Source organism: Lagenorhynchus albirostris, chromosome 9, assembly GCF_949774975.1.
Source record: "Lagenorhynchus albirostris chromosome 9, mLagAlb1.1, whole genome shotgun sequence".
NCBI lineage: Eukaryota > Metazoa > Chordata > Mammalia > Artiodactyla > Delphinidae > Lagenorhynchus > Lagenorhynchus albirostris.
This window is the reverse complement of record NC_083103.1, coordinates 6,636,612-6,661,295: the sequence shown is the minus strand read 5'-3', so window position 1 is coordinate 6,661,295 and position 24,684 is coordinate 6,636,612. Positions and strand designations below refer to the sequence as shown.

Here is a 24,684-nt window from a genome sequence, read left to right as displayed (position 1 = left end):
CATACATCCTTAGACACTGTGACACTCAGAGACACACGCGTGCAACCTGCACACACTCCCACACGCGGACCCATAATTGTACCCACTCACAGCCTCCTCCAAAGTCATGGCAACTTTATTGTCAATGTGGGCAGGGCAGGGGGAGGGGGCCTCAGTCATGACAGAGTCGCAGGAGGCAGCCACGGAGGGTGCCCATGTAGCGGTCCCAGAGGGCCTGGTGCCTGCAATGGTAACAGTAACGGGATCGGCTGACGTTTACTGTATGCCCCTCGTGTCATGACACTGCTCTAAGTGCTCTCTACACCCTCACTTGTTTGATCCTCACAATATTCCTATGATCCTCATTATTATCACCCCCAGCTTATGTACGAGGGGACTGAGGAAGGGAGAGGTTAAGGAACCTGTCCAAAGTCAGGGTCACAGCTTCCAAGAGGTGGAGCTGAGACTCTAGTCAACACAGACTTCCACCTCCAGGGCGACAGAACAGGGAACTCTGAGTCTGCAGGAGGGCTAGGCCCCAGAAGGAGGCCAGCAGAGTGAGGAAGCCTGGGGTGTCTCACCGGAAGCCATCCAGGGAGTGGACCGATGCCGAATACTGATTCAGGAAGAGTCGCACATCATTCAACGGCCAATGGTCGGAGCGGCAGGGTTCCACGAACTGTGGGTCCGAGGTAACATCTAGCACTGGTACAGCCCAGGGACAGGCCAGGATGGGGATCAGAGGGCAGCGGGCAGGACAGCTCACCTTCTCCACAAGGTCCACAAACAGGTCTCTGACATCCTTATTGTGGGTCAGCTTGGCGGCCACATTCACCAGCCCCCGGGACAGGTTCTGTGGGGCAGGGAGCCTGGGAGTTCTGCCTTCTGCCCAAGAGGCTGGTGGCTGAGCCCAAATCTATCCACCTCCCTCCATCAAATAACTCCCCATTGTTTAAGAGCTGGCTCCCCCTTCACAGGCAGGCAGAGGGAGCAGCAGCGCCACCTGCCGGTCAATCTCAGGCATGAGCAGAGCTGCCCGGAGGGGACAGTGCTCTGGAGGCTGACGATGCCAATGGGACAGAGGCTGGATTGGGCCACAGACCTTGAAGTTGGCTTCCATCTCAGAGAAGACCCCGAGCTTTCCCCGGAGGGCAGTGCACACCAGGCTGCAGGGAGACAGGGTCAAGCCCAGAGTCGCCTGGGCCCCCACTTCAGGCCCCGCCCCATAGACCCCAAGGGTCACCTCTTGTGCAGGTCCAGAAGGTCCTTGTCAGCCACAAGCACCTTGAGCTCCTTCAAGTCCTGGAGAAACTCCTTGTCTAAGTCCATGTCCATGTCATCCGCCTGGGGGTCTGAGTGAGGTCCATGAAGGGAGTTGGGGTGGGAGATAAAAACCCCTCCTGTGACATCCCGAGCCTTCCTCCCCCACCACCTCATTGCGCCCCATGAGACAAAAGAGCAAGTGGAGTGTGAGGGACGTGAAGTGACTGGCCCCAAGCCATAGGGAAGCCGTGGGCCCTTTGTCTGCAGACGTGTGGGTGGGAACACCGGACTGGGAGCAGAAGTGGCTGGGGAGGGGCCCTGAAGAAGAAAGGATGCTGGGAACGGGGGCCTACAGGAGAAACCGCTGGTGGGAAGCCAGGCCCTGAGAAGGTGAGGAGGTGTCCAGGCACCTGGGTCGGTGGGGGCCTCACCGACGGCTCCAAGGGTCCAGTTCTGGATCATGAGCTCAGCACAGAAGGCAAAGTCCCCAAAGCTCAGATACTGCAGTTTTTTCTTCCCTGTCTCAAAGCGATTGTTGGCAAAGAAGACGATGGCTGCATAGTCCCTGCAGGGAGGGGAGAGTGGGCCCATCAGGGCTTGAAATTCCTTCTTAGCGAGCAGCTCCCACCTGCAACACTGGCTGGGCATCCGAGTTCTGGCCTCTCTCTACCCTAACTCACTGTGTGATGTGTTTCAAGTCACTTTTCTCTGGGCCTCCTCATCTGGGGAAAGAGAAGGTTTCAGCCCAGGTCTCCTAAGGGACACAGTGGGAGACCACAGGGTAACAGCTACCATTCACTGAGTACATACTAAGCCCCAGGGGCTGTGCCGTCATGGGCTTTCCATGTGGCACCTCGCAACAGCCCAGTTGGTGAATGGCCGGGCTGGGATTCAAACCCAGGCCAGTCTGATCCAAAGTGCAGACCAGGAGTGGGATAACCATCCCCCCAGCCCAGCCAAGGAGGTCAAGTGGGTTGGTGTGGGGAATATGGACCAGCCTCAGGGGGCAAGGAAGGAGTGTGCAGGAGGGGGAGGCAGCTGGCTCCTCATCTAGCCCCTCACCTGGCCCCTCACCTGGCCAGCCGGTCGGACAGGAGGAAGTGTTGCTGGATGTTATCGACCAGGGAGCCCCGCATTTCCTCCACCACCTTGAAGACTCGCTTAAAGTTGTCAAACTGCAGGGCAGTTAGAGGAGGAGAGAGGACTGGTCAGAGGTTGCTCACCCAATAAGCTGTTTAGTGAACGTCCCTCTATCACCTACCCACCTATACAGTCAACAGACACTGAGGGAGCATCTGTTATTCCTTCAACAAACTATTAATTATTAATACCTGTTATCAATTCAACAAGTGTTCACCAGCTTCTGCCATCTTGCCTTGGATACATGTTTACTCACTCTTATCAATAAATTCACCCCCATTTTAGCATCATGCTCTCCAGTTCTTCACTAATTTGTGCTGAAACTGACCGTCCTGGCTAAGCCCCAGGAAAGCTAAGGTCAGATCTGGGCTTCTGAGAGGCCACTCTGGCTGAAGAGTAGGGAATGGCTTGGAAGGGCCAAAAAGAGAGCAGAGTGGATATGAAGCCACTGCCACCGAGGTGCTGGAGGAGCCTGGAGGTGGGGCAGTGACCAAAGGGATGGTGTGAAGGGGCGGGCTGCAGATGAGTGTAGTGTCCACCTGTCTCCGGCAGCTCTTGAGGGTGATGCCTGTTTTGGTGCTGATGTCATCCAGGTCTTTCTTAGTGCCCTTGGACAGCTTCTTGCCCAGCACCTCCCGCACAAAGGCCTCGTCAAAGGCATAGTACCTGTGAGGAGTCAGGGGACACTGCTGACTTTCCATAAAGGAGGCGAAAGGAGAACTGGCAGGACCTGGGTTTGGCCCCTTCTGCTCTCAACTTTCTCCCGGCCTAGATAAGCCCCGTCCCTCCCTGGGCCTCATTTTCAGCCTGCAAAATGGGTATATGGCCAGAGTGGTTGGCGTCCCCACCATCCCGCCAGGTGAGCACCTCTCGATGAGCAGCGCCTGTCGAGAGGGCGGGATCTGAAAGATGAGCTGGTGCAGCAGCTTGGGCGGGGCGTGTAGCAGGCGCTCAAGCATTTGGAAAGTACGGTAGTGGTCCATGGTGTCGCTCTGCAGCACCGCTGCTGTGGCGCCGGTCTGCTCCAGGATTCCCGAGCGCACCCTCAGGGCCACCGCGTCGCTCACTAGGAAGTGAGCGCTAGCATCAGGCTCCGCCCCGCCGACCCCAGAGGCCCTTCAGGGATTCCAGCCCCGACCCCTAGGTATTCGGTACTCCCAGGCCTCTGCCCACTGCCCTATAGGATGCCTACTCCTGGCTCTGCCCGCTCTCCCATCCAAAACAACAGCTCCGCCAAACCGGCACCCACAGACGGTCCCCCACAGACCCGAATAACCGTCCAGCCAGAGGCGATACACGTCCTCGTCGATGAGGGTCGTGTTCCCCACGAAGATGTCCAGCTCGCTGGCCATGGCGACGCCGGGACCCGGGCGCTACCGCAGCGCCCCAGCAGGAGCAAGCACTGCCCGGGCCCGGCGCGCCGCCGCCGGGCCACTTCCGTGAGCACAGGCATTCGGCTCCCGGCACCCGGAGCCAGAAAAGGACCACTTCCGGGACAGAGCGAGTCGGGGCAGGAGCGGCGAGGAAAGAGGCGGAGACGGAGGCAGTGGAGTAGCCCCGCCCTCCTCCCAGCGGGAGGGGGAATCTCAGGCTCTCAGTCCCCACCCCACCCCACCCTCACCCCGGCCAGGTTAGCGGGAGGGCGTCCAGAGTCAAGGTCTCCGGCCAGTTTGACCTATCCCGGCAACCTCTACCCTCACATCCTTCTGGTTTTTCTCTGCCCTTTTCGGGGCCTCCCTACTTTGACCTGTATCCTAAATTTAGGGGCTCCACTGGGCTCTATCCTAAGTCTTTTCCCTGAAAAAAAGGTGTCTGGCTCATCCTCAAGGGCCCTTGCTGGGTGGGAGCCCCTCAGTCCATCCTGCAGACGAGCCCCTCTCCTGAACATGGGGCACCTGTTCCTATGGTTTTAACCACCTCCCCCCCCACACTAATGACCTCTCTTATTCTGCAGCTTAGAGCTCTGTCTGCAAGTCCACATCCAGACGGCCACCTATGTGTGACTCCACTCTGTCCCCCACAGGACCTTCAAAAGCCAGACAGACCTGTCGGTCTCCCGAATCTGTTTCTTTCCTGCGTTCCTATCTTGGTGACAGCCCCACCATCCACGCGGTTCTCATACCAGAAACCTGGGCTTTCTCCCAGACTCCTCTCTCCCTACATTCAGTTCTGCCGATTTGCCTCCTGAATATTTCTAGTATCTGTTCTGTCCTCTCCACCCCCACTGGCACTGTCCCAGCCCACTCCTTCTGCATAGCTCTCCTTGCCCATTGACACAGTGTTCTTAGTAATCTCTCTGCCTACATCCCCTCCCTGTGGTCCATCCCACACAAAGCCGTCCAAACAACCTTTTTTACAAAATGCATATTTAAAAATGTTACTCTCCTGCTTAAATTCTTACTGGCCTGTGTAAACGCTCCAGCCTAGTATTGAAAACTCTTAAAAATCTGGCTTCTGATTACCTTTGTTACCTCCCTTCCTCTCTTACCACTTTCTCTAAGCACCTGCCTTTCCAAAACAAACAAATAAACAAAAAACCCAAAAAACAAGCTACTCTCACGGTTTCCAAAGCAGCAAGCCTCTTTCAGACCCCAGCGATTTTCATCATGCTATTCCCTCTCCTTGAAATAGCTCTCTCATTACTTGCCAAAGTCCTATGCATCTTTCAGGGCCCCTCGGATATCACCTCTTTTGGGAAACCTTTTGCAGGTAGGGGGCGGTCCCTCAAAATGTGCTCTTCTTCCATTTGCTTTTTGTTTAACGCAGCTCGTCTCCTCTGCCAGATTACGATCTCTTTAAGGACAGTATAAGGATATTGATCAAGTTTGTTTCTCTATAAGCCTTACATACAATAATAGTTTATTGAACAAAAGAATCCCTTGTATGGCCCTCCCACTGGGCAGGACACGGTCCGTGAGAAGGAGAATAGGCTGATGGTGAGCCAGGACGTTTGGACTTATGTTTCCGTGGACTGGGAGCGATGCTCAGTGAGCCGAGACTCTTGAGTTCGAGCAAAGCTAGGAAGGAAGAAAAGGCGATCCGTCTGGATTTCGCCCGGGGGTGGGCAGGAAAGTCGGGGGCCGACCCCCGAATCTTGGTTCTCAGAGGGAGCTCGAGCTTGAGGAGGTTTCGAATTGGAAGATACGAAGCTTCTAGTTGGCTGTTGACTGCCGCGGAGGTCGGTGACGCGGGTACCGAGTGTCCGCGAGCGTCGGGGACTCCGCGGTCCAGAGTGGGCGGGGAAGGGCCTTGCTCCCGGCTCCTAGGCACCGCCCCTTCCGAGGGAGCTGGCTCGGATTGGCTGTTCTTCCTTGACGCCCTGCAGTCCCGACCCGGCGCGCGCCCCGCCGCGTGCCCACCCACGCGCGGCTGCTGCAGCCTAAGCTATCTCTACCACAGCCTGTCCGCGGAGCGGGTGCCTGAGCCCCAGCGGCGAGGAGCTCGTCGTGGGGCTCCTGGGCCGCGGCGGCGGGCAGGCGATGCTCCAGAGGCTTGAGCAGCCATGGAGGCCGAGACGGGCGGCCTGGAGGAGCTGACGGATGAAGAGATGGCGGCTCTGGGCAAGGAGGAGCTGGTGCGGCGCCTGCGGCGGGAGGAGGCGGCGCGTCTGGCGGCTCTGGTGCAGCGCGGCCGCCTCATGCAGGAGGTGAATCGGCAGCTACAGGGTCACCTGGGCGAGATACGCGAGCTCAAGCAGCTCAACCGGCGCCTACAGGCCGAGAACCGCGAGCTGCGCGACCTCTGCTGCTTCCTGGACTCGGAGCGCCAGCGAGGGCGGCGAGCCGCTCGCCAGTGGCAGCTCTTCGGGACCCAAGCATCCCGAGCCGTGCGCGAGGATCTAGGCGGTTGTTGGCAGAAGCTGGCCGAGCTGGAAGGCCGCCAGGAGGAGCTGCTGCGGGAGAACCTGGCCCTTAAGGAGCTCTGCCTGGCGCTGGGCGAGGAGTGGGGCCCGCGCGGCGGTACCGGCGGCTCGGGGGGCTCTGGCGCTGGGCCGACACCCGAGCTGGCCTTGCCCCCCTGCGGTCCCCGTGACCTGGGCGATGGAAGCTCCAGTACCGGCAGCGTGGGCAGCCCCGATCAGTTGCCCCTGGCCTGCTCCCCAGATGATTGAGGGCACAGCTTCGCGCCGACGCCCGCCCGGATTGCTCCTCCAGCGCGGAGATTGCGGTGGACCTCGGCACCCGGACGCCGCCCCCGCTGCGCACGAGGGGCCGATGGCATGGACTTAGAAACCCTAACACTGAGGAGGGCCCCTGGCGCTCGCTGGCGGGGCAGGAGGGGGACTGGAGGCTGGAGCGGAGGGACTTGCTGGGGGCTGGGTGGAGGCTAATAAACTGAGGCGGAAGCAGAGCCCATGGCTGGGGCAGCGTCTGTTTGGGACTCGCCGGCGTTGGGACGAGGGCGGGGACGTTGAGACTGGGTACCATTCCCATCTGGAGGGACTGCAGAACTAAGGTGTCTGACTCCCCCATTACTTGCATCCTGGGGCGGGATGTGGGACCGTGGTAAGCCACTGGCTCCCCCCATCAGGCCCCAGGACAGGCCGTAATCCAGCCCCTGAAGTGGCTCCAGCTCCCTTCCCGGCTCCTTCCTGTCCAAGACAATGGGGCAGGAAGCAGGTGTTGGGGGCCTGAAACCCACTCAGCCGCCTCCCGGGAGGCTGGAAGGGGCATAACAGTGCCCTCCTGTGGGAGTACTGTGGGCCCCCACCAGGAGGAGGATGGTAATCCTCTTGGCTTGGCACCTCATAGCACTTCTGTGCCTCCTCTCAGTCCTGGAGCTGAGGCAGAACAGACGTAGCCTCACTTGTCAGATAAGAAAATCAAGGTCCAGAAATATCAAAGAATTTGTCCAAGGTCATGTAGTGAATTGGTGGAGCTGAAATGGGAGCCTAGGGCTTCTGGCTCCAAATCTTCTCCCTTTAGCCTCTGGGTCCAATGAGAGCAGGCTAGAGCTGCAAGCCTTTTATTCCATTTTGGCAGGTTTGTATAAAAATACTCTCTTTAGGAAAATAAATAGCAGCTGCCCACGCTGTGGAGGCTTGGAGCTAAAGTCTTCTCAGAGCTGGGGCTGCAGGTCAGCTCATCATAGAAACCTCTGGCACCTCCTGAGCTGTTCCACTTATGAGGGGCTGGCAGAGTGTCCTGGTTCAATAACCTGGTGCTGCTGGCAGTGGGGCTGGGTGAGTTAGTGTTCTCGGCGGGTAGAGCATCACCTCCTGTCAGGGTAGGGTTGGGTGAATCACAGGAAGAGGGTGATGGTGACTATAGGGGTGATCTGCAGGGATTTAGGGCTCCAGAGGACCTCTGAGAATCTACAAAGTCCCTTGGGAGCTGCCCGGAATTTTCTCCAACAAACAGGAACCACTTTGTCTCTGACTTAGTGCAAATTGTGCTAGAGAGGCCAGCTCTAGAGAAAGAGGGGGCAGCTTTGGTAGCCCCAAGCTGGCACTACCAGGAAGCAAAATATGCCCAGTCTCATCTGGAGGGATGGAGAAGAATCTGCTGGGGTTGGACATGAGATATGGTCCAGGCCAGCTGGACCAATGGGCAGGGAAATATTGGTGAGGGTAGCACCCGCAGGGAGTGGGGGCTGGAGTGCCTCATAAGGCCAGGAGGGTTGGGGAGCCAAGGGGGTCAGAAGAGGGGTCCCCACTGCTGCTGCTACTCCTGCGGTGGGCTGAGGCACAGGGCTCCGGTGTGCTGGGGTAGGTGAAGACCAGACTGGGGGTGAAAGGAGTCAGGGAGGGTGTGGTCATGAGCGTGGGAGTGTGCAATGCTTCGGGTTCAAGCACAGGCCCTGGGGAAAGGGAGATACGAGGCACAGAGCGGGAGGGGGCTGGTGGGCTGCTGGTGCCACTGGTACCGCCTGTGCCGCTGGTTTCGCTCTCCTTGGCCCCTTCCGGGATTTTGCAGATGGGGCGGTGGGCTTCCAGCACCAGCTCCAGGCGCTCCTTCTGTTTCTGCAGCTCCTCAATCTCTCGCTGCAGCCCGGATTTCTCGTCCTCCAGTTTGTCGGTCTCCTGTGGACGATCAGGAGAGGAGTCAGGAGGATGAGGGCTGAATACCGCGGAGCCTCCCACTGTGGTAGTGATTGGAAGGTTGGGGCGCGGAAGGTGGGTGGTGGTGGCGAGGGGGCGGGGGGGAGTGGGGAGTCTCCAGCAAGTCTGGACTACAACTCCCATGAGTCGATGGGAGAAAATGGGCACGACTCCCATCAGGCTCGGGGGGCATCTTCGAAGGACATTGTCGGTCCCAGCTTCAGCTCTTCTCTGTTCAGAGAGAGACCCGCTGCAATTAATTTTTAATCACATTTTCCTCGTCGGAGTGCGCCTCCGACAGGGAGCCGGGGGTGGGGCAGGGGACTTCATATACCGGCGCCCCCTGCGGCCCCGCGGGCTCTTGGGAACTGGGGGCCTTCTGAGGTTGGGTGGGCCGGGACCTGGGCACCCTCCGCACTCGCCGGTGCTCACCGCCTGCAGGAAGTCGGTCAGTTCTTTCCTCCGGTTCCTGCACTTGGCCGCGGCTAGCTTGTTCCTCTCGCGCCTCACTCGACGGCGTTCCTCCTCCTCGGGGCTGATCTGGGGAGGGTAGAGAGAGCAGTGAGGTGGACCCTGTGCTGCTGGCCCAGTGGTAGGAGCCTGGCCGAGGGCATGGCAGCGCAGGGGCACCCTCAGGCTGCGTTTTGGGACCTCTGCACCCCGACCGGTTCCCCGCTTTAGTAAGCTTGGATGAGTCATATTTCCTCCTCGCACCCAGCTTTTGCCTCCTATGATTCCTCTCGGAATGCCCTTCCCGTCCTTCTACAAACCTTAACCCTCCTCCTCTCCCAGGCTCAGCTAAGATTCCCCACCCGACCCCGGCCGTTCCTGGAAGCTTCTTTCATTCCGCAGCTATAAGTGGCCTTTCCTCCCATGAGCCTCTGGGACCAGGCCACTCTTTTTAAAAGGACCCTCATTCTTTTCAGTCTCTTGATAACCGAGTCTCCTCTTCCCCAGGGGCTGTAAGCACCAAGAGGGGCTAATGAGAGCTGCTAAATAGTTGTTCATCGGGAATCTACTATGTGCCAGCTAAGAGCTTTACACAGATTCCTTTTAATCATTTAAGTTTTATTTATTTTTTTTATACAGCAAGTTCTTATTATCTATTTTATACATATTAGTGTATATGTCAATCCCAGTCTCCCAGTTCATCCCACCCCACATGCCCCCCCACCCCGCCGCTTTCCCCCCTTGGTGTCCATACGTTTGTTCTCTACATCTGTTTATAAAGATTCTTAACCCAACTTTTCGTGTAAGGAACTGAAGCCCAGAGAAGAAAGAATAACTTGTTTGTGGTTCCAGGGCAGAAATTAAAATCCACTCACTCTATTTAACATTGAGAAAGAGGCCAGCTGATGGAGACCACCTCCCCCGAAAGGACCCCACTCACAGCTCACAGCCTCAGTCTAGGAGTACCCAGGATCATGGCTGAAGGAAGTCCAGGAGCCTGCCTCTGGGGCTTACACCATGGTCTCCTTCCAGTTGGTCACAAAAGCCAGCCATTCTGTTTCTGGGGAAGTCACCCCTGGCCGACGGCACATCTTTGTTAGGATCCTGACGTCTTCCCCATCCTCTACCCTGCTGTCAGAGCAAGCTCCTTAACGTGCAGACCTCACCCACTATAGTCTCAGATACCAAAATGCCCCAGGGAGAGGAAAGTGGAACCACTCCCTAAAGACCCTCTAGCTCTTATTCATTTATTTTGGCACGGACTTTATTAGCAGTGTGCTGCTAAGAACCGTGGTTTGGGAGGTAAGAGTTCCCAGCTCTCTAAGCTTCAAGCCTTCTCTTAACCTCCTGGTGAGACAGTGTGGATTAGTGGTTACGATCTGACTTTAGAATTGGACAGACCTGTCTCATTACTCACTACTTGTGTGATCTTGGGCAAGTGACTACCTCTCTGTGCCTTCATTTCCTTGGCTGTAAGATGGGGAATACCAGAGTTCATTCCCAAGAGGGTTTTCGTGAGGATTAAATGAGATAGAGAAACAGAGCCTCAGAGAGTAGCTGAAGAGAACCCTCCTCTTTCTGTTCTCTTCCCAGCAACATAGACAGCATAAGCCCGCCCTCTCCATACCTGTCAGCAGCTGGAGACCCTCTACTGTCCACACAACTTTCCACACATACACCTTGCATGTTCTCACTGCTACCTCCGTTCCTTCTCCTGCCATCCCCTCTTCCTGGAATGTCTTTTCTTTCATCTTTCTCTCTATTCAAATCCTACCCATCCTTCTAGGCCTGTAGGAAGCCTTCCTTGATCCAGAAGTGACTGCTTTGCCCTCTGGGTCTCCCCAGGGGGTCTCATCACTTTCTGTCTTGGCCAGTAGTCACCAATGGGTCTGTTCTCCCCATGCCCCTTCTAAGCCTGCGTTCTGGGCAAGAGCTTATGCTCTGCACCTCAGCATCCCTGTGGGCACAAGAACCCGTGCAAACGCCACTGCTTCTTACCTGTTCACAGGGCCGGCGACGCACTGCTGGAGTTTGGCCCAGGGCCCGTATGACTCCTGGCCGGGGCTGTGGGGGACTGTACTGGGGGTAGGCCAGAGGCCTGGGGTAGCTGCTGGGTCCCAGGAAGTGAGGCTGAACCATCCACTGCAGCTCCTGGCTGCCACTCACAGTGTTGATGCTTGGCACGAGGTGGAACTTCTGAGGGATAAGACATGGAGGGCCAGGGATAAGGTCTCTGTGAATTGAGGGGCTTCCAGTAATAAAGTGTGAATTCCAGGTGCTGTCCCAACCACTTTACAAATACTCATATACTTTGCACAAGAGTATCTTCATTTTCTGACAGGAAAACAGTTGTCCCTAGACACACAGCCAATAAGTGGGAAGTGGGGTTTGGATCCAGGCAGCCAGGCTCTTCTTACCCACTTTTGCACCCTGCCTGAGTCCCATCTACATAAAGAGGATAATGACAGCCCCTAACTTCGAGGGTGACTGTGAGAATCAGGTGAGAGAATGTGTGTGTGACAGAGCCTGGTAACTGGCAGGTGCCCAACACACAGGGGCCATGGTGGGCAAGAGCCACTGCTCTGAGTTCCAGCTAGCCCAGTTCTAATCTTAGCTCAGCCATTTACTGGCTGTCAGGGCGAATTATTTAACTTCAATGTGCCTCCGTTTCCTTGTTTTTAATATTGTCATAGGTGAGGATTACAGCATTTCACTGATGCTAACAAGTTCCCTTCAGTAGCTCTGAAATCATAGTTGAATTGGCAACTTTTAAAAAAAAATTAGTGGCACAAAATAATGGTGGGTTTTAAAATCAGTGGGGTCTTGGATTCTGTGAGGTGAAGTAAATGAGGTGGAAACTGCCCATCACAATGCAAGGCTGCACAGTATGCGCTCCAGGTATTACCTGTCATGATACTTTCAGCCAGAAACGTGAGGAATGGGTTGAGATGGGGGCTCAGTGTTCCGGAGGAGAACTGGGTTCAAGCCCAGGCAAGTCTGGACAGCAGTGTCCCCGGCTCAGCGCTGCGGGCCTAGTGACCCAGTGACCCCAGTTCCGGGCCGAGGTGCCGCCGGCGGCATCTCCCGGTCCCGAGGTTGTCCGGGCCCGGGACGCTCCGAGCCAGGAAGGGAGGGGCGCTCCGGGTGAGTCAGCCACCGTGACTCGCCGCCGTGACTCGGCGGAACGGACGCCGCTCCTTCCCTCCCCTAGCGACACGTGCTCACGGCCCCTCGACAGGAAATGGGCACCTGCAGCCTCCCGGGTCCCCCCTCAACCCTCAGCGGACGCCGTTCGGTGCCGAGAGTCGGGGGCGCGGGAGTTGCCGCTGCAGGACCTCGCGCACTTCCGGCACCTCGCGGTTTCCACCGGCCCCAACCCGTAAAAGGGTCAAGGGCCAGTCTCCCGGGGCCCACCAGGCTCCACTGCGCCGAGATGGGGATGAGGACTTGGCGACGGGGTGGGGAGGGACAAACAAACGGTCAGGCACACGGATGATCACAGACAGACTGCCGAGGATTCGCAGTCTGTCGGGGCTAGCCTGGCGGTGGATCCCGTGCGTAGGGACGTCTCGGCGGCCGCGGCTCAGACTCCGGACCTCGGAAAGTGAGTCCGAGATGGATCAGACCCTCTCTGATCCTGTCGGGGCTAGGACTAATCCCGGACTAAGGGGTCCCCTTCCGACGTAGATGGGACAAAGAAATTAGCGGTGAACAGGAAGAAGGAAAGAAGGTAACGGAGACGGAGGGACAGATAGACAGCAGACAGAGACGGGAAGGGGTACGAGCGCGAGAGGGGATGTTCGCAGATGTTTGCTCCGCCCGCCGCGCCCGTTCCGCTGGGGAGTGGGGGAGAAAGTGCCCTTAGACAGCGGAGAATGGGCATAATCCGCTGCCACTGCTCCGAGACCCATTCCCTGCTCCTTGTTCCCGGTCCCAGTCCCCGAGTGTGCGGGAGCGGCCCGCACAGTCCCAGGCTCTGTCCACCTGGGGATCCCAGGCGTCGGGTTCCTCTCACCTGCTGGCCTGTCGCCGGGGGCTGCGCCGGGCCGCCGTACGCACCACCGGCCCCGGAGCTCGGCCCGGGTTCCCCGTAGTCTCGGAACATGCCCTGGGCTGGCTGCTTTGTGGGGTCCGCGTCGGCGGCTTCGGTTCTGACTCACTCGCTCCTAGCGGAGTCTTTTCTTTTTATGAATGAGAAGTCCTCGGGCTGAACCACTTCCACTGGGGGTGGGAGCGGAGAGCGGGCGTATCGCAGCGGCTCTGGACAACTCTGGGCTCCACCTCTCCAGACGCACTGCCTTTTGTCAGTCCGCCCTGAACTTTTCATCGCTTCCTACGATCCAGTAGCCGACTTTTGTTGGGCAAAAGGGGAGGACTTGGCGGCCCCCAGAGACAGCGGCGGGTCCGCCCCCTCTGACGTAGCTGCCCATACATGGTGCAATTTCCTCGCCGCGCCCAGGTGGAGCGAAGGATTCCCCCGCGGACAGACGCACCTGAGAGCAGCCGGGCGCCCCGCCCCACCCAGCCCCTCCCAGGCCTCAAGCGCAGACCTAGACCTCCGCCGCCAGACTCCAGAGCCTCTCCACTGCTTGGTCTGGCCTCAGTGTTTGCATCCGTAAAATGGGACGAAATAATCACATAGCGAGCTTGCCACGCGTGGGAAGTTGGAATGAAGAATGTGAAAGTGGTCTGGAAACTGTAAATCGGATTATAAATGTGATTGATGTAATTATTGTCATCATCATCATTTACTGCCAGGGACCGTGCTACTGCCATTATTTCATGCCAGGAATCGTGCTAATACCATCCAAGTCTTGGGGTGAGGCCCACTCACTTGCATTGTTTTAGGGTTCAGGTATACTAAAAAGTGAATAAATGACAAACCAGGGTTACCAAAATGGTGTATATTTTAAATGCTTACAATGACATATTAATGCGTTGAACTACCCACAAATGCAATGCAATATAATTGCACTACTCTCAGGATAATCTCAGGAGCTATAACAAATTTTAATTCAGAGCCCCTATTAGCAGTGAGAGCCTGTGGTGGGACACAGTTGTCCTGTGCTCTGATAAACGCCATCTTCTTTAAATACTGTAACTGCTCTTCCAGGACTGCATAGTCACCACCCTTGTTTGGGGATTATGTCAAAGTTCTGTGTGAATGTGAGGCCAGGACCAAATGTCAACAACCAAAGACCAACAACCATGGGAGGTAGGTGTCGTTATCATCCCCATTTTACAGATGGGGAAACTGAGGCTGAGAGATGTTGAAATGAGGTGCCTAAGATCACTAAGCTAGTGGCTGAAGCAGGTTGCCAAATCAGGGCTGTGGGAGCTCCAAGCCCGGGCTCAGGCAAGGGTTTTCAAAGCCCTCACAGACAGACATGTTTTCACACATGCACAATATCAGTGCTGAGAGAACCACCCTGAAACTTCTTCTTTGCCTCTTCCCATTCTACAGATGAAGAAACTGAGGCCTGGAAAGAACAAGGAGCTGCCAGTGTCACACAACTATACAGAGAGAGAGTTGGGCTCTCCTGCTTTCCACTGGTACCTCCTTTTTAAAAATTTGTTTATTCATTTATTTTTGGCTGTGTTGGGTCTTTGTTACTGTGCGCGGCCTTTCTCTAGTTGCAGTGAGCGGGGGCTACTCTTTGTTGCAGTGCGCAGGTTTTTCGTTGTCGTGACTTCTCTTGTTGCAGAGCACGGGCTTTAGGCACGCAGGCTTCAGTAGTTGTGGCATGTGGGCTCAGTAGTTGTGACTTGCGGGCTCTAGAGCTCAGGCTCAGTAGTTGTGGCGCACGGGCTTAGTTGCTCCGCGGCATGTGGAATCTTCCCGGACCAGGGCTCGAACCCGTGTCCCTTGCATTGGCAGGCAGATTCTTAACCACTGTGCCACTAGGGAGGCCCTCCATTGGTACCTCCTTTTGATCAGCTCCAGTTTTGTCCTCAGGGAGGGAAGATTTCAGGAAGGTGGGGACCTGGGCTGCCTTCCTTGGGGACAGACGTCAGGGTCAGTTGACACATTCAGGACTTAGAGCCAAGAGGCCAGCTTGGCCCTGCGCTTCCAGTCTCAGTGCCACCATTTTCTGTCTCTGTTACCCTGGGCGGGTCACCTTCCTGCTGAGTCCCACTCCCAATGGGAATAATTGAGCCTCCTGCTGACCTCATGGGGTTGCTGTGGGATCAGATGAGATCACAAATGTGAAAGTGCTTTGTAGGCCGTAAAGTGATGTGCACTCAGAAGGTGGTTACCAGCCTGGTGCCTCTCCCTTGCCCTTATTCTACTCAATGCTTGTCATTCTCTGAAAAGAAAAGGAACCACCAGCAGTTTACCAGAATGAGAAATATATGGGTGTGTGTGTGTGTGTGTGTGCACGTGTGTGTGTGCATGTGCGTGCATGAGAGAGAGAGAGAGAGAAGAGAGAGAGATTTTTTGAGGCAGTGTGATTCACGGAAAAGAACAGATATGCTGGAATCAGACAAGCCTGAGGTCTGAATTCGAATTCTGGTTAGGCTGCTCACCAGCTGTGTGCTCTGGATGAGGCATACAGTCTCTCAGAGCCTCATCTGTAAAATGAAGACATAACGATAACTATATAGTGATAACGTCTCAGGGTTGTCGGAGAATAGATATAAAATGATGTCACATGCTTCATACAGCATATAGTAAAAATTTGACAAATAGCAAAAATAATTACGTGTTAATAAAAAGCCCCAGGGCTGGGAGCTCTGGGGGATCTGATCACATGCTAAGGTACTCATGCGCATGCACACACACTAACTGATATCTGAATTCCTCGGCTAAGTCCAAGCAGGACAGGTCGGAGTGACACAGGCAGCCAGGTTGGGGCACATGCGAGGCTTAACACAGGTCAGCCTTGACTGCATTCGTCTGCCGGCTCCAGAAACACCACCCTACCCCCACTCCCCAAGCAGCCTGGGACAGTGACTGAGCAGGGGCTCAGGTTTCGTGTGTGTGTGTGTGTGTGTGTGTGTGTGTGTGTGTGATTACGTGACTCTGAAAGTCCCTTCCTGCTCTAACCGTCAGTGGAGCCACAAGGAGGTCCTTTCAGAGGCAGCACATTCCAAGCTCCTCAGTCACTAACGCCCGCCTCGTGGCTGCAGTAACGTTCCTGGCCCCTGACCTCACCGGCTCCCACCCAGGGAGGCCTGGTGAGAATCCCAGGGGGCCACAGTGGTTTCAGGAGTCTGGGGGCTGGGAGGTCTGAAAGATCCAGGCATTGTCCCTTGGCAGCTGTGTGAGACTGGCTCAATCACTTTCCCTCTCTGAGCCCCTGACAATCCCCACCTCCTGGGGCTGCAATGAGGTGAAAGGAGGTGGTGGATGAGTGTGCCTTGCGCCCAGTAGGTTCTGTCAATGCTCCCAGGGCATTGTAGGTGATGTTTATGTTTTCCAGTTTCCGTTCACTTTCTACATTGAAGTTTATTTAGTTTTAAAATTGAGGTGAAATTCATATAACATACAATTAGCCATTTTTAATTAATGTTTTGTTAAAGTCTTTTAATTAATTAATTGATTTTTATTTTTGGCTGCGTTGGGTCTTCCTTCCTGCACATGGGCTTTCCCTAGTTATGGCGAGCTGGGGCTATTCTTCGTTGCAGTATGCACACTTTTCATTGCGGTGGCTTCTCTTGTTGCGGAGCACGGGCTCTAGGCGCGTGGGCTTCAGTAGTTGTAACTCGCGGGCTCTAGAGCGCAGGCTCAGTAGTTGCAGCGCACGGGCTTAGTTGCTCCGCGGCATGTGAGGTCTTCCCGGACCAGGGATCGAATCCGTGTCCCTGCATTGGGAGGCGGATACTTAATCACTGCGCCAACAGGGAAGTTCCTTCCTAGCCTTTTTTTTTTTTTTTTGCGTACATGGGCCTCTCCCGTTGTGGAGCACAGGCTCAGCGGCCATGGCTCACGGGCCCAGCCGCTCCACGGCATGTGGGATCTTCCCAGACCAAGGCCCGAACCCGTGTCCCCTGCATCGACAGGCGGAATCTCAACCACTGCGCCACCAGGGAAGCCCCTTCCTAGCCATTTTAAAGTGTACACTTCAATGGGATTTTGTGCATTCACGATGTTGTGCAACCACCACTTCTCTCTAGTTTTAAAACTTTTAAATTATCCCAGAAAAACACTCCATATCCATTAAGTAATGACTCCCAATTAGCCCCTCCTCCCATCCCCTGGTATCCACTAATCTGCTTTCTGTTTCTACAGATTTGCCTCATATGGACATTTCATATAAATGGAAAATTTATTGTACAATTTGTGACCTTTTGTGTCTGGCTTCTTTCACTTAACATAATGTTTTCCAGGCTGATCAGTGTTGTAGCAAGTAGCAACACCTCACTCCTTTTTATGGCTGAATAATATTCAATTGTATGGCTATACCACAATTTATTTATTCATCAGTTGATGGACGTTGGGTTGTTTCTACTTTTTGGCTATTATGAATAATGCTTCTGTGGACATTGTGTACAAGCTTTTGTGTGAACATGTGTTTCCATTTATCTTGGGCATATACCTAACAGTGGAATTGCTGGGTCATATGGTAACTCTCTGTGTAATCTTGTGAGAACTGCCAGACTGTTTTACACAGTGGTTGTACCCTTTTACATTCCTACCAGCAGTGCCTGAGGGTTCTAATTTCTCTACATCCTTGCCAACACTTATTATTTTCTGTTTTTAAAATATATCCTAGAGGGTGTGAAGTGATTGTGTCTCTTTTTCTTTTTTGAATTTTATTTTATTTATTTTTTTATACAGCAGGTTCTTATTCGTTATCCATTTTACACATATTAGTGTATATATGTCAATCCCAATCTCCCAGTTCATCACACTACCCCCTACCCCCCGCCCCCGCCGCTTTCCCCCCTTGGTGTCCATACATTTGTTCTCTATTCATTGTGTCTTGATTTGCATTTCCTTAATAACCAATCATGTTCCTTAATGACCAATGAACATCTTTTCATATGCTTGTTGGCCATTTGTATATATTTTTTGGACAAATGTGTATTTAAGTCCTTTGCCCATTTTTAATTAGGTTGCTTTCTTTTTGTTGTTGCTGAATTATATGAGTTCTTTATATATTCTGGCTACCAAACGCTTATCAGATATATGATTTGCAAATGTTTTCTAACATTCTGTAGGTGGTCTTTTCACATTCTTCATAAAGTCCTTTGATGCCCAAAAGTTTTTATAATTTTTTTGAAGTTCAGTTCACCTATTTTTCCTTCTGTTGCTCATGCTCCCAGTGTCCAATTGAAGAATCCATTGCCAAATTTGAGGTCATGAACATTCACCCCTATGTTTTCTTCTAATAGTTTTATAATTTGATTCTTATATTTAGGTTGTTGATGAAATTGAAGTTTAACATAACTACAGTAAAGTACACTCATCCAACATGTTCAGGTCAGTGATTTTTTACATGTATGTAAACGCATGTAGCTACCACCCTGATCAAGGTGTAGGGTATTTCCAACAGCCCAGAACCTCTTTGTGCCTCCTCCCACTCACCATCCCCCATCTATAGGTAACCACTATTCTGACTTCTAGAGTCATAGATCAGTTTTGCCTGTTCTTGAACTTCATGTAAATGGAAACATACAGCATGTACTCTCTTGGGTCTGGTTTCTTTTTTTTTTTTTTGGCCGCACCATGCGGAACGTGGGATTCTGGTTCCCTGACCAGGGATCGAACCTGCGCGCCCCCTGCATTGGAAGCACGGAGCCTTAACCACTGGACCACCAGGGAAGTCCGGGGTCTGGCTTCTTTTACACAGCATGTCTGAGGGATTCGTCTACATTGTTGGGTAAAGCAGTAGCTTGGTCTTTCCCATTACTGTGTAGCATTTCATTGCACAAATATCCCATAATCACTCTCTACATTCTGATGATGATATTGGGGGCTCTCCAAGTTTGGGGCTCTTCTGAATAAGGCTGCTGTGAACATTTTTTTTTGGCTGTGCTGCGCGTGACTTGCAGGATCTTAGTTCCCCAACCAGGGATTGAACCCGTGCCTCCTGCAGTGGAAGCACGGAGTCCTGACCACTGGACTGCCAGGGAATTCCCTCATGAGCATTCTTGATATGTCCTTCGGTGGCCAATTGCACTCACTTCTCTTGGATATGTGCCCAGGGTGGATTTGTGGGTCATAGGGTACCTATAAATTTGGCTTTGATTCTCTCCAACAGTTCTCCAACCCACCAGCAGTGGGTCAGAATTCCAGTCTCCCCACATCTGGAGGTGACATTTCAGTTCATTTCAACAAAAAGATTTTTTTCCCTTGGTCCTAGTCCCCTCCCATCTGTTCTGGACACTCTCCACAGCCTCCAGCTTGCTCCCTCCCCTCCACTTCCCACAAGCAGCCTGAGGAATTTTTAAAATCCTGACAATGTTCACAGAAAAATCTCTTACAATTCTGACCATTTCACCCTCAGACTTGGACCCTTCCGAGCCACCATGCTTCAAATTGCTACACAGGAGGGTCTGAGGTTTGGGAAGGGGTGGGGTCAGGATGCTTGATACACTCTGTGTTCTTTTTGGTTGTCCGTTGATTGGGGGACTTGGAGGGCTAAAAGGGTCACACTAGTGGCTCACGCTCATGTAGCTCTTATGAACCAGGCACTGTTCAAAGTAATTCATTAATCCTCACAACAACCCTGTAGAGACAGATAATAATATTATACCCATTTTACAGATTAGGGAATGGAGGCATAGAGAAATTAATCAACTAGCTGAAAGCCACACAGCAAGGAAATTGTGGAGCCAGGATTTGAACCTAAGCAGTCAGTCTCCGGAGCCTGAGCTCCTCACTGCCTTACTGGTCTGTCCTTTGAAAACAGCCAGAATCCTTAACATGGCATCCCAGGCCCTTCCAGGTGTGGGCCACCTGCCCAGGGTCCTCCCTCAGCAGCACCCAGTTACTCTCTCTGCACCAGGCTTACTACTGGACCAAGCTTCTCACCTTTGCAGAGGCTATTCTCTCTGCCCACAATGCCCTCCCTCATCCCCTTGCCTGGGCAACTCTCATCTTGCAGGTCTCAGTTTCCCCATCACTTCCTCAGGAGGCCTTCCATGAGTCCATGAGTCCTTTATTTATTTATTTATTTATTAGCTGCATTTGGTCTTAGTTGCGGCATGTGGGCTCTTTCTTTGTGGCATGTGGGCTCTTCTTTGTGGCACGCGGGCTTCTCTCTAGTTGTTGCGTGCAGGCTCAGTAGTTGCAACGCTTGGGCTTAGTTGCCCCACAGCATGTGGTATCTTAGTTCCCCGACCAGGGACTGAACCCGCGTCCCCTGAATTGGAATTTTGATTCTTAACCACTGGACCACCAGGGAAGTCCTCATGAGTCCTTTTTTTTTTTTTTTAATTTTTATATATTTATTTATTTTTGGCTGCATTGGGTCTTCGTTGCTGCACTCGGGATTTCTCTAGTTGCGACGAGTGGGGGCTACTCTTCATTGTGGTGCGCGGGCTTCTCATTGTGGAGCACGGGGTCTCGGTGCACGGGCTTCAGTAGTTGTGGCTTGCAGGCTGCAGAGTGCAGGCTCAGCAGTTGTGGCACACGGGCTCAGCTACTCCGCGGCATGTGGGATCTTCCTGGACCAGGGCTCGAACCCGTGTCCCCTGCATTGGCAGGCGGATTCTTAACCACTGCGCCACCAGATAAGTCCCATGAGTCCTTAACCTAGGTTAAATCCCTCATGTAATAGAGTCCCATAGCACTATGCAGGGTATTACATTTTTTTTTTTAAACCTGCTCAGAATAATTTTTAAAGATTTTCTGTTTGGGGGAGACAAACACAAAACACTATATATATATATATATATATATATATATATATATATATAGTGCATGTAAGAGAAAAAATTATTTTAAAACATGATTTTTATTTTTTACTTTGCCTTATGTTTTAAAATTTTTCATTGCATTTGTTTTTCAACTAGGTAATACATTTACATGCTTCAAGATCCAGAAGCTACCCAAGGGTGTACAGTGAAAAGCCTCCCTCCCTATTGTATTCAGTCTCTTGCCTATCTTTTTACCCAGAAGTTAGCCTGCTCTACACCCTGTTTTGCTCCTTGCTTTTTTGTTTTCTTATATCTTGGAAATCCTTCCACTGAGTATATGTAGACCTGCCCCATCAAACAAAAATCTACTTCGTTGAGGTATATTTTACATTCAGTAAAATTTACATTTTCAAAAATGTGCCGGTCTTATGTCTGACCATTTGTATTCACTCATGTAAGCACATTCCAGTCACGATATAGAATATTTCCATCCACCAGCAAATTTTCTCCTGCCCCTTTGCGGTCAATCCTCCCTACCCCAGAAAGTCACTTATCTCGGTTCTATCACCATAGATCAGTTTTGTCTCTTCTAGATTTTCACATCAGTGGAATCATACAGTGTGTACTCTTTTGTGTCTGGTTTCCGTTTCTCACCATTATGTCTGTGAGATTCATCCAGGTTGTGGGTAGCAGTAATTCACTTCTTTTGATTTCTGAGTCTGGTCCCGTTGCATGATGGACAAGTTTATCCATTCTCCTGAATTAACAGAGTTAAAGTCGAATGGAACCAGCAGTCGGGGAGGTAGGGAAGCAGACTTGGTCCTGGCCCCAAGGTGTTTACAGCCCAAAAAAGGGATCAGCTGCTGAGGAAAACATCCCTGGTGGAAGGTAGAGAGTGCTGGGGCCGGGAGCTGGAGAGCGCCGGGGGAATTACAGGAGCGCCCAGGAAGGAAGGATGCTTTCCTATTGTGAGGGTAGGGGCAGCAGGTTTCCTGGTTGAGGGGTATCTGAAGATGGAGGAGATATTTCTGGATTTGGAGTCAGTAGGCTTTACAAAGGCCCGGGGGGTTGGGAGAGGCGAGGCCTGGCTCCCTGTTGTCTAGGGCATGTGGTAGAATGTGTATTGGGACCATGATGGGAAGGGTGGGCTGAGTGAGGCCTAAGCCAGGGCCCTTAGTCCCGTGTGAGGGGCTTGACTTGGGCTAGAGGACAAGAGGACCCCTGAGTGCTATTTGAATGGGGAAGGGACCTATGCTCACTTTACTGAGGCTGGAGTCTGGGGAGGAGGGGGCTGGAGTCCCTTATGGGAAGGTCTTCTGGCCCGTGGGGTGGAGGGAGCCATTTGGTGGGGCCTGGGCCGAGGAACAGGGTGGGATGAGAAGGGGCTGGGCTGCTGCTTCCAGGGCCTAGGTATCACCCTCCTCATTCCCCAGATGCCACTGAGCACTGGTCCCTCTGCTGTCCTTTGAGCCTCATGCCACCCTGCTGTGAAGGCAGTCCTGTCCCCATGATGCAGAGGAGCACATGAGGCTCCAGAGAGGGAAAGGAGCTGGGCTAAAGGGTTGCAGGGAGTCTGTGCGGGGGCAGACCTCTCCATCCCAGGGCACTGGGGAGAGTGTTAACTACATGGTCCCAGCTCTGGCTGCACCTCTGATTTGTTATGGGACCTCAGGCCAGTCTTTTTCCCTCTGGGAGCCTCAGTTTTTCCTTCTTGCAGATTAGTGGTTTACATACAGTGATCCCTAAAACCAGAGGTTTCCGCAGAGTTGCGCTGGGGGAAGGGGCAGGGCAGAATGGGCCGTCATCCCTCTTCCAACCAGCGCGGCTCAGGGAGGCAGGAGGGATAGCAACGTGAGCTCTGGAGTTGGATGGCCTGGGTTTGAGTCCTGGCTGTGTGACCTGGGTCATTCTCTTCTTTATGCTTGTTTCCTCACTTTTAAGACGGAGATCATAATGATTGTACGCGCCCTTCAGTACATGAGGCAAGGTATGGATGGCACTTAGCACAGGACTGGTACAGTAAGCGATCAATACACGTTAGTGAGGGTTTTCTTGCTGTTATGTTTTGTGCCACGTGGACCATTTCCTCTGAATGCAGGACATCGAGGGCTCTGCTGTTGGTGCCCGTGATGGCGCTCTGCCCGCTCAGCCTGGCCTCTTATTTCTTAGAGTAGCTGCTGTTCCCTGCAGACCCAGGCCCAGGGAAGTTGGGGACTGTCACTCAGTTCTTGGACTCTCCTACCCTCCCAGGCCTGAGGCTTCCCGCCACCTCCAGGCTCCAGGCTCCGGGTGCCGGCTCTGGCTGTGGGCCAGGAGGGGGATGAGACTCTCATCCAGGGGTGAAAGGCTGGTAGGCCTGGGCTGGGCTAATAAACCGCCCCACCCTCGCTGGGAGGACCTCTGGGCACCCGTGTAAACTGAGTCATGGGGGACAAGGGGGTGAGTCATCCGCTTGTGAGTGGGAGCCAGATGGGCAGAGGTTGTCTGCGTGGGGCCCTGGGCTACACTCCACAGAGCCACACCCTCAGCTCCCCTCGAGTAGCCAGCGGGCCCCTGGCCCAGGACAGAGGGCGCAGGGCCGGCCTGCTGAGGGGCAGTGGCCTGGAGGCTGGACTCTCTGTGTGCACGTGTGTGCCTGTGTGTGCGGGCATGAGTGTGTGTGGTGTCAGGGCCGGGGGCAGGCAGACAGGAAAGGGAGGCTCTGACGCAGGGATGGGGGGGCGGGAAAGGATTGGTCTTTGGAAAGGAGTCAAAACCCTCCAGAGGAAGATTTTGGCGGGAACGCCTCGCTGCCCTCTCCTGCCCTCTGTGGGTTTGGCTGATTTTTTTTTCTGCAGGAGCCAGCTTTCTCCCTTTAGCCTCGGAGGAGCCAGGGTCCCGTGGGTGACCTGCCTGTCCTCTAGGGTTCCCAGGGGCCTGAGTTGGGACGTGAGGATAAAGGGTCCCCAGAGACCACTTCAGACTTCACCCCAGGGAGGTCTCTGGCCCCTGGGGCCAGAGGTGCTCAGGGAGAGGGGGGAGCACCCTGCCGTAGGGGTGTGCACAGTGCTCGGGCGTTGTGGAGAGCCTCCGGAGCATTTCCAGCCTTGACTGTGGCCTTTACTTACCCCCTTTCTGCTCAGTTTACTCCTCAGTAAAACGAGGGCTGTGAGGACCAAAAGGGGTGAATGCGTACAAACTGCTTAGAGTAGTGTTTGGAACAGAGCAGGTCTGCATGTGTGTTTGTTCTTGCTATCTGAGCCTCAGTTTTCTCATCTGAAAAATGGGTAAGGGGGGGGAAATGCCTGAGGTGCCCCTTGTCCAGCCGTCGCTCTGGTTCCAGTCTCTGCCTCTATTCCCTAGGAAGCTGCCCCGATGCCCTGCCACCCTGCCCAACTCTGTCCCTCTGTCCAGCCTGGGGGCGTTTCAAGCCCTACTAGGAGGCCAGTAATCAAGGAAAGGTAGGTTTCTGGGCTAGGTGCCCTCAGGTTACTCCTCAGCACCTGGGGGATGCGCGTCAGAGAAACGGGGAGTTTCCCTCCTCAGATGAATCAGCTGTGTGACCCAAGCCTGGTCTCTGCCAGGGCCCCTCCCAGTGGGCGGGAGTGGGGTGCAGTTGCTGGGAAAATCCCCCAAACCTCGCCAAAGCTCTGGCTGAAGCTTTCTCCCGACTCAGCTGTTTCCTGTCCTCCCCGATTCAGCCCCTCACCCTAGCCGGAATCAGGAGGTGGGTAGAGATTCTCCCCATTCACAGGCTAGCCCCTCTGGAGCCTCCTGCCTGGGGGCTGGGGTTCGCGGTGCATACGAGCGGGAGTAGATGCAGTGCAGGTGTCCTCCTTTTCCTGGCTCAGTCATCCTTCTGTGGTTTTATAAAAGGGAGCAGAGCACAGCGGCTTGTCCAAATTTATCCAGCCTGGCCTACCCCGGGTCAGGGCTGCTCCCTGATGCCTGTATGGGAACGGGCCAGACAAACAGGACACAATTCCCTGCCAGCCTGAGTGGGTGTGTCTTGGGAGCTTTTGCCC

The 24,684-nt window shown here is 53.9% G+C and overlaps 3 protein-coding genes and 1 long non-coding RNA gene across 9 annotated transcripts; 2 read left to right on the top strand and 2 right to left on the bottom strand.

The window, feature by feature from the left end:
- Positions 1-99: 99 nt before the first annotated feature.
- On the bottom strand, positions 100-3,847 carry FIBP (FGF1 intracellular binding protein). 4 transcript variants are annotated; one of them, XM_060158600.1, is made up of 10 exons: positions 3,650-3,847; positions 3,250-3,448; positions 2,922-3,048; positions 2,317-2,417; positions 1,653-1,807; positions 1,223-1,331; positions 1,082-1,145; positions 746-832; positions 561-658; positions 100-221 (listed from the first exon to the last, which is right to left on the bottom strand). In XM_060158600.1, the coding sequence occupies exons 1-10, from the start codon at positions 3,732-3,734 to the stop codon at positions 152-154; spliced, it is 1,095 nt and encodes a 364-aa protein (XP_060014583.1). In that variant the 5' UTR covers positions 3,735-3,847; the 3' UTR covers positions 100-151. The 4 variants fall into 4 exon arrangements, with proteins under 4 accessions (XP_060014583.1, XP_060014584.1, XP_060014580.1 ...); XM_060158601.1 differs by having other exon boundaries at positions 1,674-1,807; XM_060158597.1 differs by having other exon boundaries at positions 561-832.
- Positions 3,848-5,696: 1,849 nt separating this feature from the next.
- On the top strand, positions 5,697-6,732 carry CCDC85B (coiled-coil domain containing 85B). Its single transcript, XM_060158586.1, has one exon. The coding sequence runs from the start codon at positions 5,885-5,887 to the stop codon at positions 6,491-6,493; it is 609 nt and encodes a 202-aa protein (XP_060014569.1). The 5' UTR covers positions 5,697-5,884; the 3' UTR covers positions 6,494-6,732.
- Positions 6,733-7,331: 599 nt separating this feature from the next.
- FOSL1 (FOS like 1, AP-1 transcription factor subunit) lies at positions 7,332-13,139 on the bottom strand. 3 transcript variants are annotated; one of them, XM_060158584.1, is made up of 5 exons: positions 12,888-13,139; positions 10,871-11,068; positions 8,855-8,962; positions 8,248-8,404; positions 7,332-7,600 (listed from the first exon to the last, which is right to left on the bottom strand). In XM_060158584.1, exons 1-5 carry the CDS (start codon positions 12,975-12,977, stop codon positions 7,386-7,388), a joined length of 768 nt encoding a protein of 255 aa, XP_060014567.1. In that variant the 5' UTR covers positions 12,978-13,139; the 3' UTR covers positions 7,332-7,385. The 3 variants fall into 3 exon arrangements, with proteins under 3 accessions (XP_060014567.1, XP_060014568.1, XP_060014566.1); XM_060158585.1 differs by adding an exon at positions 11,778-12,468 and having other exon boundaries at positions 7,457-8,404; positions 12,888-13,044; XM_060158583.1 differs by having other exon boundaries at positions 7,457-8,404.
- An 853-nt stretch (positions 13,140-13,992) lies between these two features.
- Positions 13,993-24,132, top strand: LOC132525100 (uncharacterized). Its single transcript, XR_009542181.1, has 3 exons — positions 13,993-14,096; positions 14,351-14,425; positions 24,023-24,132. It is a non-coding gene; the product is annotated as an uncharacterized LOC132525100 (long non-coding RNA).
- Positions 24,133-24,684: the final 552 nt, after the last annotated feature.

Coding starts and splice junctions, on each gene's coding strand:
- FOSL1 (XM_060158583.1), bottom strand. CDS start 12,977: ATGTTCCGAGACTACGGGGAACCCGGGCCGAGCTCCGGGGCCGGTGGT. Junction 11,069..12,887: donor CCCCGGCGACAGGCCAGCAG/GTGAGAGGAACC, acceptor CTTATCCCTCAG/AAGTTCCACCTCGTGCCAAG. Junction 8,963..10,870: donor GTCGCCGGCCCTGTGAACAG/GTAAGAAGCAGT, acceptor TACCCTCCCCAG/ATCAGCCCCGAGGAGGAGGA.
- CCDC85B (XM_060158586.1), top strand. CDS start 5,885: ATGGAGGCCGAGACGGGCGGCCTGGAGGAGCTGACGGATGAAGAGATG.
- FIBP (XM_060158597.1), bottom strand. CDS start 3,734: ATGGCCAGCGAGCTGGACATCTTCGTGGGGAACACGACCCTCATCGAC. Junction 3,049..3,249: donor CAGGCGCTGCTCATCGAGAG/GTGCTCACCTGG, acceptor GACTCCTCACAG/GTACTATGCCTTTGACGAGG. Junction 222..560: donor CACTCCCTGGATGGCTTCCG/GTGAGACACCCC, acceptor TTACCATTGCAG/GCACCAGGCCCTCTGGGACC.